At 42.1% G+C, this 14,404-nt stretch overlaps 1 protein-coding gene and 1 pseudogene across 1 annotated transcript; one reads left to right on the top strand and one right to left on the bottom strand.

The window, feature by feature from the left end:
* The first annotated feature begins 4,201 nt into the window (after positions 1 to 4,201).
* On the top strand, positions 4,202 to 5,624 carry LOC135536596 (2-aminoethanethiol dioxygenase-like). Its single transcript, XM_064962881.1, has one exon. It carries the CDS (start codon positions 4,477 to 4,479, stop codon positions 5,230 to 5,232), a length of 756 nt encoding a protein of 251 aa, XP_064818953.1. The 5' UTR covers positions 4,202 to 4,476; the 3' UTR covers positions 5,233 to 5,624.
* Positions 5,625 to 10,610: 4,986 nt separating this feature from the next.
* Positions 10,611 to 13,404, bottom strand: LOC135536593 (early growth response protein 2b-like; annotated as a pseudogene).
* Positions 13,405 to 14,404: the final 1,000 nt, after the last annotated feature.

The following is a 14,404-nucleotide window of genomic DNA, read 5'->3' as shown; positions in this document are numbered from 1 at the left end:
GTAGTATCATGTAGTATATTATAGTGGAGTGTCGTATCATGCAGTATAGTATAGTATGGTGTAGTATAGTGTAGTGGTGTAGCATGTAGTATATTATAGTATAGTGTAGTATAGTATTGTCCAGTATAGTGTAGTGTAGTAGCATGTAGTATATTATAGTATAGTGTAGTATAGCAGTGTCTAGTGTAGTGTAGTAGCATGTAGTATATTATAGTTTAGTGTAGTGTCGTATCATGTAGAATATTGTGGTATAGTATCATGTATATTGTGGTGTAGTATAGTGTAGTGTAGTAGCATGTTGTATATTATAGTGTGGTGTGGTGTCAAGCAGTGTCGTATAGTACAGTATATTGTAGCAGTGTGTAGTATATTATAGTGTAGTGTAGAGTATGGTAGTACAGTGCCTTGCGAAAGTATTCGGCACCCTTGAACTTTGTGACCTTTTTGCCACATTTCAGGCTTCAAACATAAAGATATAAAACTGTATTTTTTTGTGAAGAATCAACAACAAGTGGGACACAATCATGAAGAGGAACGACATTTATTGGATATTTCAAACTTTTTCAACAAATCAAAAACTGAAAAATTGGGCGTGCAAAATTATTCAGCCCTCTTCAGTTAATACTTTGTAGCACCACCTTTTGCTGCAATTACAGCTGTAAGTTGCTTGGGGTATGTCTCTATCAGTTTTGCACATCGAGAGACTGAAATTTTTCCCATTCCTCTTTGCAAAACAGCTCGAGCTCAGTGAGGTTGGATGGAGAGCATTTGTGAACAGCAGTTTTCAGTTCTTTCCACAGATTCTCTATTGGATTCAGGTCTGGACTTTGACTTGGCCATTCTAACACCTGGATATGTTTATTTTTGAACCATTCCATTGTAGATTTTGCTTTATGTTTTGGATCACTGTCTTGTTGGAAGACAAATCTCTGTCCCAGTCTCAGGTCTTTCGCAGACTCCATCGGGTTTTCTTCCAGAATGGTCCTGTATTTGGCTCCATCCATCTTCCCATCAATTTTAACCATCTTCCCTGTCCCTGCTGAAGAAAAGCAGGCCCAAACCATGATGCTGCCACCACCATGTTTGACAGTGGGTATGGTATGTTCAGGGTGATGAGCTGTGTTGCTTTTACGCCAAACAACGTTTTGCATTGTTGCCAAAAAGTTCAATTTTGGTTTCATCTGACCAGAGCACCTTCTTCCACATGTTTGGTGTGTCTCCCAGGTGGCTTGTGGCAAACTTTAAACAACACTTTTTATGGATATCTTTAAGAAATGGCTTTCTTCTTGCCACTCTTCCATAAAGGCCAGATTTGTGCAATATACGACTGATTGTTGTCCTATGGACAGAGTCTCCCACCTCAGCTGTAGATCTCTGCAGTTCATCCAGAGTGATCATGGGCCTCTTGACTGCATCTCTGATCAGTCTTCTCCATGTATGAGCTGAAAGTTTAGAGGGACGGCCAGGTCTTGGTAAATTTGCAGTGGTCTGATACTCCTTCCATTTCAATATTATTGCTTGCACAGTGCTCCTTGGGATGTTTAAAGCTTGGGAAATCTTTTTGTATCCAAATCTGGCTTTAAACTTCTTCGCAACAGTATCTCGGACCTGCCTGGTGTGTTCCTTGTTCATCATGATGCTCTCTGCGCTTTTAACGGACCTCTGAGACTATCACAGTGCAGGTGCATTTATACGGAGACTTGATTACACACAGGTGGATTGTATTTATCATCATTAGTCATTTAGGTCAACATTGGATCATTCAGAGATCCTCACTGAACTTCTGGAGAGAGTTTGCTGCACTGAAAGTAAAGGGGCTGAATAATTTTGCACGCCCAATTTTTCAGTTTTTGATTTGTTAAAAAAGTTTGAAATATCAAATAAATGTCGTTCCACTTCATGATTGTGTGATTGTGTCCCACTTGTTGTTGATTCTTCACAAAAAAATACAGTTTTATATCTTTATATTTGAAGCCTGAATTGTGGCAAAAGGTTGCAAAGTTCAAGGGGGCCGAATACTTTCGCAAGGCACTGTATATTATAGTATAGAACAGTTGTCAGGATTTGGCCAGGGTTGTTCCGGGTTTTGGTCACTAGATGCCCCCATTGTGCTTTTTGACCTTATGTTTTTTCCCTTGTTCCCCATTATTATTTGCACCTGTACCTCGTTTCCCCTGATTGTATTTAAACCCTTAGTTTCCCTCAGTTCTGTGCTCTGTGTTTGTATGTTAGCACCCAGCCCTAGTGTTCTGTGTTTTCTTGTCGATTCCGGTGGATGCTCTTGTGGAATTCTGTTTTTGTTTTTGAGTGTCTCTTGAGGCTTTTTTGTGCTATTCCTACCACCTTTTGGATTTGCCATTTTTGTATTTAAGGACTTCTCCTTTTTTACTTTATTAAATACACCGTCTTAAGTACTGCTGTGTCTGCCTCATCTTCTGGGTTCTGCTGAATATTCGTGGCTCAGTTGGTTAAGTGACTGTTTCTCACTCCGGAGAACCAGGTTTGTAACCGGGTCCTGACAGCAGTGTGATGTAGTGTAGCATAGTATAGTGTAGAGTAGTGTTGTGTAGTATAGTATAGTTTAGTGTAGTGTCGTATCATGTAGAATATTATGGTATAGTATCATGTATATTGTGGTTTAGTATAGTGTAGTGTAGTAGCATGTTGTATATTATAGTGTGGTGTGGTGTCAAGCAGTGTCGTATAGTACAGTATATTGTAGCAGTGTGTAGTATATTATAGTATAGCGTAGTGTAGAGTATGGTAGTATATTATAGTATAGAGCAGTGTGATGTAGTATAGTACGGTGTAGTGTAGCATATTATAGTGTAGAGTAGTGTGGTATAGTATAGTTTAGTGTAGTGTTGTGTTGTATCATGTAGTATATTACAGTATATTATAATGTAGTGTAGTATCATGTAGTATATTATAGTATAGAGCAGTGTGATGTAGTATAGTACGGTGTAGTGTAGCATATTATAGTATAGTGTAGAGTAGTGTGGTGTAGCATATTATAGTATAGTGTAGAGTAGTGTTGTATCATGTAGTATATTACAGTATATTATAATGTAGTGTAGTATCATGTAGTATAATATAGTATAGTGTAGTGTAGAGAGGTGTAGTATATTATGGTGTAGAATATTGTAGTGTAGAGCAGTGTACTATATTATAGTATATTATAGTATAGAGTAGTGTAGTATAGTGTATTGTTGTATCCTGTAGTATATTATAGTATATTATAGTATAGTGTAGTGTAGAGCAGTGTAGTATATTATAGTATATTATAGTATTTTGTAGTGTAGAGTAGTCTAGTATAGTGTAGTGTTGTATCGTGTATTATATTATAGTATAGTGTATAGTGCAGTATAGTATAGTATAGTGTAGTGTAGCACCGTATAGTATATATAATATAGTATAGTATAGTGCCATGTAGTATAGTGTAGTATATTATAGTATAGTGTGGTGTTCGAACAGTGTAGTGTAGTACAGTGTAGTGTAGTATAGTGTGGTGTAGAGCAGCGTAGTAAAATATGGCGTAGTGTAGTATTGTGTAGTATAGTATAGTACAGTACTGTATAGTGAAGTGTAGAGCAGTATAGTGTAGTGTATAGTATAGTATAAGATTTCACATTTATTGATCTGAGGCAAAGGGGTATAATTCATGTTTTTGTGCTCTAATGTGAAACAGTCCCCTCTGATCAGATAACCCTTCGTGGTATGTCACCTGTCCCTTATACGTGCATTCGATCTACTTGTATCTTCGCCTCTTAACATGTATTTGTAACAAAGTCAATACTCATCAAAACGTCATAAAGTATTGCTGAATAAAGTGAGAAAAAGAGAAACCCTCATCCCAGAAGAGAGCGACAGAGAGGGGATAAACTGGGAGGAGGGGAGCGGGGTTGAATGGCCTGTCTGGCCATTCTCTCTTGCCCCTCTCTGCCTCTCTCCGGAAGCCCGACAGGCGGTGGGAATTGTAGTGGTTTTATAAAGGACAACATTATTTTTCTCTTATAATAGGAGCATATGTGAGAATCATATTTTCCCCGGCACAACTCCTGTTGAGTGACGGGATTGGAAAGTCGTAAAGTTTTTTATTTTTTTTGTGCGGGGTGGGGGGTAATTACAGAAATATATTGCCCGACTTTTAAATTAAACTTCAAGATCCAAAATGCATTGCCTCTACGTGCTCGCTGTCACTGCGGACGTGACGATCAGATAAGCTTGGAAATTATTCTGGACCGTGAATATTCTCTGGAGATAAAACCATATTTATTTACCATGAAAAACGTTACATTATAACTTTAGACGCGCATTTATTTCGTTTGAACGTGGTCCCATCCTGGAGTGACGATATTGTGCGAGATTCGAGGAGAAAAGAGCGTTTCCAACTCCGTCCGTTTCTGCTGCCTGTTGCTCAGCTGCGTCTGAAGAAAACCAGCATCGATAAGCGTCGGATTTGTCTCCACCTGAAAAATGCCACGGGATAGCAAGAAGTCTCTCATTCAGAAAATAGCCAGCCAAGCCAATATCACATTTAAAGATTTCAATGCATCCGCAATTGGGGACAACAAAGTATTATTGGACAACCGGGGGGATCTAATCGCCCTGCTAACGGAAGTCAGGACTGCAGACCTGAAGATGAAACCGAACGGCTCCCATTCCGAACACAACCCACCTGTCACGTACATGCACATCTGCGAGACGGAGTCGTTCAGTATGGGGGTGTTTCTACTGAACAGCGGGGCGTCCATCCTGCTCCACGACCACCCCGGTATGAACGGGATGCTCAAGGTTCTATACGGGAAAGTCGGTATCAGGTGTTTTGACCTGTTGGATAAACCTTCGGACCAGGTGCAGAGTGAGACCCAGTTCGACCCGCCGCTGCTGCCGTTCCAGAAGGACTCTCTGCGGCGGGCTGTGCTCCGGTCAACCATGTGGTTCACCCATGACAGTAGTCCGTGTATCTTAACCCCGCAGAGGGAGAACCTGCATCAGATCGACACGGTGGATGGACCGGCTGCTTTCCTCGACATCCTGGCACCTCCGTATGACCCTGAAGATGGGAGGGACTGTCATTATTATAAAGTCCTACAGACTGTTCCCGACGCAGACAGTAAGGTAGAGGCACAGCAGCCGTGGGAGGAAGAGAGGTGGTTACTAGAGATAGGCCAGCCTGATGGCTTCTGGTGTGGGGGTGAACCATACCCCGGGCCCAAGGTTTCCTTCTAATGCCGGTGTTGTAAAGGCAGGGATACCTGCGACCAAATAGGGGCGGCCGAGGACTTTCAAAAGACTGAATCACTGTGACTGGGACATGAGTTGGAGCAGGTGAATGAACTGCAGGTGGATCATGTCTCTGGGACATGAGTTGGAGCAGGTGAATGAACTGCAGGTGGATAATGTCTCTGGGACATGAGTTGGAGGTGAATGAACTGCAGGTGGATCATGTCTCTGGGACAGGCCTTTTGTTTAAGTATTGAACTTTCTCCTTATGTAAACTTCCAAATAAGATGTTTTCATCCTGAACAGGCTCAGAAACGTCCTATGCTCTTAACACCATTTATTTGTAACTGAAAATATGATATGCCTTATGTGAATATTGAATGTAAAGCTTTGAAAGCAGTTATCATGTCTAGTTTCCATGTGCACACAACATTTTCTATCTTTCGTTGATTTATTCCAAACAAATGTGTGTATGTTGGGACAATGAAACTAGCTTTGTGTATAATTGAAGGCTTTTATTTTGGGACAGATGAAAGTTCTACCTATAGCCTTACTGCAGATACAGGGCCTTTGGAAAGTATTCAGACCCCTTGACCTTTTTCACATTTTGTTACATAACAGCTTTATTCTAAAATATATGAAATTGTTTTTCCTCATCAATCTACACACACACTACCCCATAATGACATCACAATACCCCATAATGACATCACAATATGCCATAATGACATCATAATACCCCATAATGACAAAGCAAAAAAAAGGGTTTTAGAACGTTTTGCTAATTTATTACAAATAAAAAAATACAATTTCACATTTTCATAAGAATTCAGAGACTTGTCCCGAAGCCATTCCTGTGTTGTCTTGTCTGTGTGCTTAAGGTCGTTGTCCTGTTGGAGGTGAACCTTCGCCCAGTCTGAGGTCCTGAGCGCTCTGGAGCAGGTTTTCATCAAAGATCTCTCTGTACCTTGCTCCGTTCATCTTTGCCTTGATTCTGACTAGTCTTGCCGTCCCTGCCGCTGAAAAACATCCCCACAGCATGATGCTGCCACCACTATGCTTCACCGTAGGGATGGTGCCAGGTTTCCTCCAGACGTGATGCTTGGCATTCAGGCCAAAGAGTTCAATCTTGGTTTCATCAGACCAGAGAATCTTGTTTCTCATGGTCTGAGAATCTTTACGTGCCTTTTGGCAAACTCCAGCGTGCTGTCATGTGCCTTTTACTGAGGAGTGGCTTCCATCTGTCCACTCTACCATAAATGCCTGATTGGTGGAATGCTGCAGAGATGGTTGTCTTTCTGGAAGGTTCTCCCATCTCCACAGAGGAGCTCTGTCAGTGACCATCGGGCAGTGGTGTAAAGTGCTTATTAAGTAAAAATATTTTAAAATACAACTTAAGTCATTTTTTGGGGTATTTTGTATTTTACTATTTATATTTTTGACTTTTACTTCACTAAATTCCTGAAGAAAAACATTTACATTTTACTTCATACATTTTCACTGCCACCCAATAGTACTCTTTACATTTTGAATGCTTAGCAGGACAGAAAATGGTCCAATTCGCACACTTATCAAGAGAACATCCCTGGTCATCCCTACTGTCTCTGATCTGGTGGACCCACTAAACAGAGATCATCCCTGGTCATCCCTACTGTCTCTGATCTGGAGGACTCACTAAACAGAGATCATCCCTGGTCATCCCTACTGCCTCTGATCTGGAGGACTCACTAAACAGAGAACATCCCTGGTCATCCCTACTGCCTCTGGTCTGGAGGACTCACTGAACAGAGAACATCCCTGGTCATCCCTACTGTCTCTGATCTCGAGGACTCACTAAACAGAGATCATCCCTGGTCATCCCTACTGCCTCTGATCTGGAGGACTCACTAAACAGAGAACATCCCTGGTCATCCCTACTGCCTCTGGTCTGGAGGACTCACTAAACAGAGATCATCCCTGGTCATCCCTACTGCCTCTGATCTGAGGACTCACTAAACAGAGAACATCCCTGGTCATCCCTACTGCCTCTGGTCTGGAGGACTCACTAAACAGAAACACGTGTTCATCCCTATTCATGCCTTTTGGTCTGGAGGACTCACTAAACAAATAGATCATCCACTGGTCATCCCTACTGCCTCTGGTCTGGAGGACTCACTAAACAGAGATCATCCCTGGTCATCCTTACTCCTCTGATCTGGCGGACTCACTGAACAGAGAACACGTGGTCATCCCTACTGTCTCTGATCTCGAGACTCACTAAACAGAGAACACGTGGTCATCCCTACTGCCTCTGATCTCGAGGACTCACTGAACAGAGAACACGTGGTCATCCCTACTGTCTCTGATCTCGAGGACTCACTAACAGAGAACACGTGGTCATCCCTACTGTCTCTGATCTCGAGGACTCACTAAACAGAGAACACGTGGTCATCCCTACTAAGTCTCTGATCTGGAGGACTCACTGAACAGAGAACACGTGGTCATCCCTACTGTCTCTGATCTCGAGGACTCACTAAACAGAGAACATCCCTGAGTCATCTCTACTGCCTCTGATCTGAGGACTCACTAAATACAAATGCTTTGTTTTTAAATGATGTCTGCGTTTTGGCGTGTAACCCTGGCTATCTGTAAATAAATAAATAAAACATGAAAATTGCTCCGTTAAAGGTATGCTTATTAGAAGTTATTTGTTATTATTCATGCTTTTACCATTTTGATACTTAAGTATATTTAAAAACAAATAGTTTTAGACTTTTACTGAAGTAGTATTTTACTGGGTGACTTCATTTTTACTGAGTCCTTTTCTATTAAGGTATGTATGACAATTGAGTCCTTTTCTATTAAGGTATGTATGACAATTGAGTCCTTTTCTATTAAGGTATGTGTGACATTTGAGTCCTTTTCTCTATTAAGGTATGTAATGACAGTTGAGTCCTTTTCTATTAAGGTATGTATGACAGTTGAGTCCTTTTCTATTGAGGTATGTATGAAATAGAGTCCTTTTCTATTAAGGTATGTATGACAATTGAGTTCCACAACTGCCAATGGGTTCTTGGTCACGTACTGTGACCAAGAGCCTTTCCCCCTGATTGGTCAGTTTGGCCTGGGAAAATACCAGCAACAGTGTGTGAAAACCTTGTGAAGACTTACAGAAAACTGTTGATCTCTGTCAGTTGCCTCTATGTGGTATATAACAAAGTATTGAGATAAACTTTGTTATTGACCAAATACTTATTTTCCATGGCCTATGTAATTTGCAAATAAATTCATTAAAAATCCTACAATGTGATTTCCTGGATTTTTTTTCTCATTTTATCTGTCATAGTTGAAGTGTACCTATGATGAAAATTACATGGCCTCTCATCTTTTGGAATAAGTGTATGTAGTACTGTGGAATATATTTCCATGTGTCATGGCTCTATGTAGTACTGTGGAATAGAGTTCCATGTAGTCATGGCTCTATGTAGTACTGTGGAATAGAGTTACTTGGGGATGTAGTCATGGCTCTATGTAGTACTGTGGAATAGAGTTCCATGTAGTCATGGCTCTATGTAGTACTGTGGAATAGAGTTCCATGTGTCATGCTCTATGTGGTACTGTGGAATAGAGTTCCATGTAGTACTGTGGAATAGAGTTCCATGTGGTCATGGCTCTATGTGGTACTGTGGAATAGAGTTCCATGTAGTCATGGCTCTATGTAGTACTGTGCGCCTCCCATAGTCTGTTCTGGACTTAAGGGGACTGGGCCTGTAGGACCTCTGGTGGCATGTCTTGTGGGATATGTTGGGTGTCTGAGCTGTGTGTAAGTAGTTCAACAGGTGTTTTCAAATACAAATACAAGTAGTGATGAAGTCACTCTCTTCCACTTTGAGCCAGGAGAGATTGACATGCATATTATTAATGTTAGCTATCCATGTACATTAAAAGGCCCAGCTGTGCTGCCCTGTTGTGAGCCAATTGTCCCTCTTTTGTGGCACCTGACCACATGACCTGAACAGCCTTGTTGATAGTTGTTGAGAAGGTAAAACTAGGGCCTGTAGGACCTGCCTTGTTGATAGTGTTGTTGAGAAGGTAGAAACTAGGGCCTGTAGGACCTGCCTTGTTGATAGTGTTGTTGAGAAGGTAGAAACTAGAGCCTGTAGGACCTGCCTTGTTGATAGTGTTGTTGAGAAGGTAGAAACTAGGGCCTGTAGGACCTGCCTTGTTGATAGTGTTGTTAAGAAGGTAGAAACTAGGGCCTGTAGGACCTGCCTTGTTGATAGTGTTGTTAAGAAGGTAGAAACTAGGGCCTGTAGGACCTGCCTTGTTGATAGTGCTGTTAAGAAGGTAGAAACTAGGGCCTGTAGGACCTGCCTTGTTGATAGTGCTGTTAAGGAGGCAGAGCAGCTCTTTATTACAGACAGACTTCTCCCCTTCCTAGGTACTGTTGTAGCAACATGTTTTGACCATGACACAAATGCCTTTGACAGACAGTTTGTTGGTGACATATAACTCAGCTTAAAGTTGTTTAGGCCTATCGATTGGTGTTCGGAAACACGATCTACTGTCTCATGGATGTGTGTCATGTATGTTTCATGACACATCTTTAGGTGGCAGGTAGAATGTCCACGACCTTTTCTGTTGACTGTTGCGTTCTGTTGATCTATAAAGTGGCCTTTACTGTATCAACCTGTTGTGTGTGTCTGTCATTCAACGGTTGTCTACGATCAAAACAGTTTACAAAGATACTTAGTACATGAGATGTTGCTATATCCTGTGGTTTCAATCAACTCTTTGTTCTTTTTTAATGTTGATCAGACTACCGGCATTAGATATTAATTAATGTTGATTTTAATGTTGATCAGACTTATATTTTAATGTTGATCAGACTACCGGCATTAGATATTAATGTTGATCAGACTACCGGCAGACTACCGGCATTAGATATTAATGTTGATCAGACTACGGTATTAGTTTTTAACAGACTGTTGATCAGACAACGGCATTAGTTTTTAATGTTGATCAGACTAACGGCATTAGTTTTTAATTTGGATGATCAAAGTATATACTTCAGATTATTATTTTAATGTTTTTTAACCTTTATTTTTAATGTTGATCAGACAACGGCATTAGATTATTAAAGTTATACTTCAGATTATTATTATTATTTTTTTTACCTTTATTTAACGGATGTCCTGTGTGTATAGATCTCTACATGAACAACGGTAAAGATCTTTCCTGTTCTAGTTGTTGTTCACCACAACATCAGAACAGCACGGATAGACGGTGAGTGGGAGCAGCGTTGTGAAGGCATGACTCACATCAGACTGACGTTACACGGGAATTACCATGCCCACCCCTTCTGGTGTACTTTCCAATAATATTACATTATATTCATGTTGTTCAGAGTTTACTTTATTTGTTTTTAGTTCACAAGAAATAACCAGGCCTTTCTGGAGGCCATTGAGATTTTTTTAAATCAACATTAACATTTAATATGAGTCGGAAACATTCACGAAAAACAAATGTCAAGTCGGTTTGAGTTCAATTATTTACATTCCTTATTGTTAGACATAAACCACAACACGTTCCATAGTTACACGGCACAATGTGTACAAAAATATACATATAATCAAACTTTGATATTAAATGACAAAATGTACAATTCATTAAATCGTCCTTGTATTGACAATGTACAAAAATAACGTGTGAAACGAGGCACAACAGGGGGAAATACAATCAATGAACATGTTAAAATGGACACATTTTTGTATAGTAAATAATTTAAAACACCTTTCCTCCTTCTAAATTATTGCAAACATAACGTTCTTTCCATGCAGCGTTGTGTATATTGTAGCCTATTGGCGCGTCAGTGTAAATGTGCTTGATATTAATCCTCAACATGTTTCTTCCCGATACCTGAAGAGGATATAGGCAGCCACGTGTTAAAAGTATTGTCTATTAACTTGACTGACTTCAGTAGCCTATGCAAACAAAGTGCGTTTCTCTCAGCCACCAAACTAAGAGGATACATCGTGGGAACGTTTGGAGCGCAGCCGGAATGATGCGCAATTACGCATGAAAGAGAATTATGCTGTTGCATGTAAAGTTCGTTCCATATTATGTTTTGAACTTGCAGCTTCCAAACAATTAAACCTCAATCTCTATTGTCTTTAGTTCGTCAAGGTTTCTAAATATGTATTCCATAAACCTATTGGCGATAGTGTGTTCTATACCGCCCGCGAGGGGCATCCCGCCAGCTGTCCCGTGCTGGAGGAGCAGACTCCGCTAGATGTGCTTATAGAACCGGTACCGGAGCGATCAGAGTTCGTGTTGTTTGATGGCGCAGTGGATGATTTTCTCTCTTTCTGTCTGAGATGAATCTTGGTGTGTCTTTTGCGCTCGTCGCTCCTCGCGAACTTACGGCCACAGAAATCACAGGCGAAGGGCTTCTCTCCGGTGTGCGTGCGGATGTGCGTGGTGAGGTGGTCGCTGCGGCTAAAGTTCCTCATGCAGATCCGGCACTGGAACGGTTTGTGTCCCGTGGATCCGGATGTGTCTGGTCAGCTCGTCAGACCGAGAGAACCGCCGGTCGCAGCCTTCCGCTGGGCAGGGGTACGGCCGCTCATGGACCGGGGTCTTGCTCGGCCTGTTGGGATATTTTCTGGGCCGCAGGATGGGTCTCAGGGGGAGGTTCTGGGGGCTGTACGCGGTGGGGAGTCTGGGTCCATCCGAGACCGGCCCACCTAATGTAAAGTTCCTAATAGTGTTCAGGGGAGTCAGAGGTGGGGGTACTCTAAAGGAGTCCAGTGGGCAGGGGAAGGGCTTGCGGTCAGGCATGGCCTGCATGTCCCTCTGACAGGTCGGCTGGAAGAACCCAGCATAGTCTGGGATGATGGGGAAGAGACCCGAGTCTGTGTTGGGCTTAGGGGAGGAGTAGGACGGCGGCGGGTAAGAGATACCGGGCCCGGTGGAGAGGAAGGCCGACGGGTCCTGGTAGACCTCCCCACAGCCGTAGGGAGGCGGGGAAGAGTAGAGGTGGTGCTCCATGTCGGCCTGGTTCTGGGCCATGGTGCAGCTGAGCGTGGAGGAGAAATGGCCGGGAGAGCCAGAGGACGCCGGGGAGGAGGAGGCGGAAGATGGCTGGGTCATGCCCAGGATCCCCGCACTCACAATGTTGATGACGCCCTCGGGGTTCCAGTTACCTGGATACTGAGAGTCGATGGAGAACTTTCCCATGTAGGTGAAGGTCTGGTTCCGATGGCTAGGTGGCTGGGAGAAGCTAGAGTAAGACAGGTCGAGAGAGCGTTTCTCTAAGCTCATATCGCCACTCATCAAGCCATCTGGAAGATAAGAAGAGACATCTTAGCAGATAATCACGAAACAAACAAATCAGAGAGCTTTAAAAAAAACATCCTGCAGGTCCGTTCTCGTGCGCACAGTGTTTGGTGCGCTCTGCGCGCTCGCATCCTTTACCCACCGGTCATTCATTCAACTTTTCAAAGAGGTGCCGTTTTACTTTTACGCAAACTTTTTGGGGAAAAGTGCGTAACTCTAGCCATGTGCCTCTAAAACATGACATGTTTTATTACCATTGATACAAATATCCAGACATACATTTGTCCCACAACCATTAATTCAAAAATATTTCCAAAATCTCTTGGCCAAGATGAAAAAATGCAATATCAAACATTATGCATAATATTATAACCTACACGTAGTAGCCGATGTGTTTCCTCTCCAATAACCAACACAGCACATGTTGCATTCTCTAAAGGTCCCCATGATATCAAAACAACACCCTGTATAGTCCACGCTTACCTGGAGCTCCGCTAAGATGGTCGTGGTAGTGGCCGCCTAAATCAGCGTTAGGAAAGATAGCCACCCCGGGCGGCAGACTGTCATGATCCACAGAGTAGATGGAATCAGAGACAGGATGGACATACCCACCCAGAGAGACCGGGACTTTCTCTAAAGTTTTAGCCGTCATCATTTAACTAACGGCTTCTCGCTGTTTCCAGGGTTAAAACGGTATTTTAAACCGGCTGGTTGAGTATGTGTGGCCTTACAGTCCTATCCTACACTGAAACATCTGATAACCTGTCCGGATAAGTTAACACAATCTGGAGCGTGTGTTGATACCACCTCTATAGTCTACTGTACTCTCTCCAGATCATCAGGCTGTTTAGTGAATGACGGATCCTAGCAGCACGAGTAGCAGTAGTATGTATTTATCAGTGGGGCAGTGAATGCGCCACTACGTCACTGCCCAAACAAGGACCGTTTGGTTTGAGAGAGGAGGCGCTGGGGGATCCTATTGGCCCCGGGCTGTCAATGGAGAACCCACAAGTGAAAGTTCGCCAATATAAAGCGATAAAATATGTTTGTTTTTTCTCCATGCAGTTTCCATTAGCACGAAAATGATAAAACAATATAGGTGTAAAGAAATGAACGAATGCAAGATGGCATGTTATCAGTTTAGACGGACATCAATGTTACAAGCGTATCTGATGTATACGATTTGAAATGTTTCCTCTACACATCGCCTTCAAATAGGAATTCCGGTTCTTCTCTCGAAGCCATACATGGTTTTATCCGGTAAATCTAAGAACACCCCTGCCTACATATAAGGGTTCTATTCCGGAATATGAGCGTCGGAAACTATCGAGTCTTGCCGAGCAAGAGCAGCGACAGAACTACCATCGCAAACCACAATCAAATGAGAGCCACAATCACGGAATTTTCACCTTTGCTGCATTAGACTCGGAAACTTTGTCAGGGTCGTTTGAATAGGCTTTGCTTTAGGAAAGACTGGGCTACAGGCCTATTTAGTTACGAGCTATTTATATCACTAGAAGGGAAATTGTTTGTCTTGAAATGTAATGACTTTCACATCTTGAAATGAAACGGGTAAAGGCACATGGTCTAATGATAACGGAACATATGGATACAGTAGTAGGCCCAGACTAGCTATACATTAGGCCTATAATCTATTATAGTCAAATATATGTTTTATATTGGAACATAGGCTACTAATAATATGATTATTGTATTTGTTGTTATTATTATTATTATTTTGTTGTTGATTCTCAATACTGTTGCCCTCCAGTGGTGTTGAGCGGAACTGAGAGGTCGACTCGTCTGTCCGGCAGGCCGACGAGGTTTCTTACTGTCTGGTGTTTCAGTGATACACATCTAT

Source organism: Oncorhynchus masou, unplaced genomic scaffold (assembly GCF_036934945.1).
Source record: "Oncorhynchus masou masou isolate Uvic2021 unplaced genomic scaffold, UVic_Omas_1.1 unplaced_scaffold_642, whole genome shotgun sequence".
NCBI classification, from domain to species: Eukaryota; Metazoa; Chordata; class Actinopteri; order Salmoniformes; family Salmonidae; genus Oncorhynchus; species Oncorhynchus masou.
The sequence above is the reverse complement of the archived record's forward strand: the minus strand, read 5'-3'. Positions and strand labels throughout refer to the sequence as shown.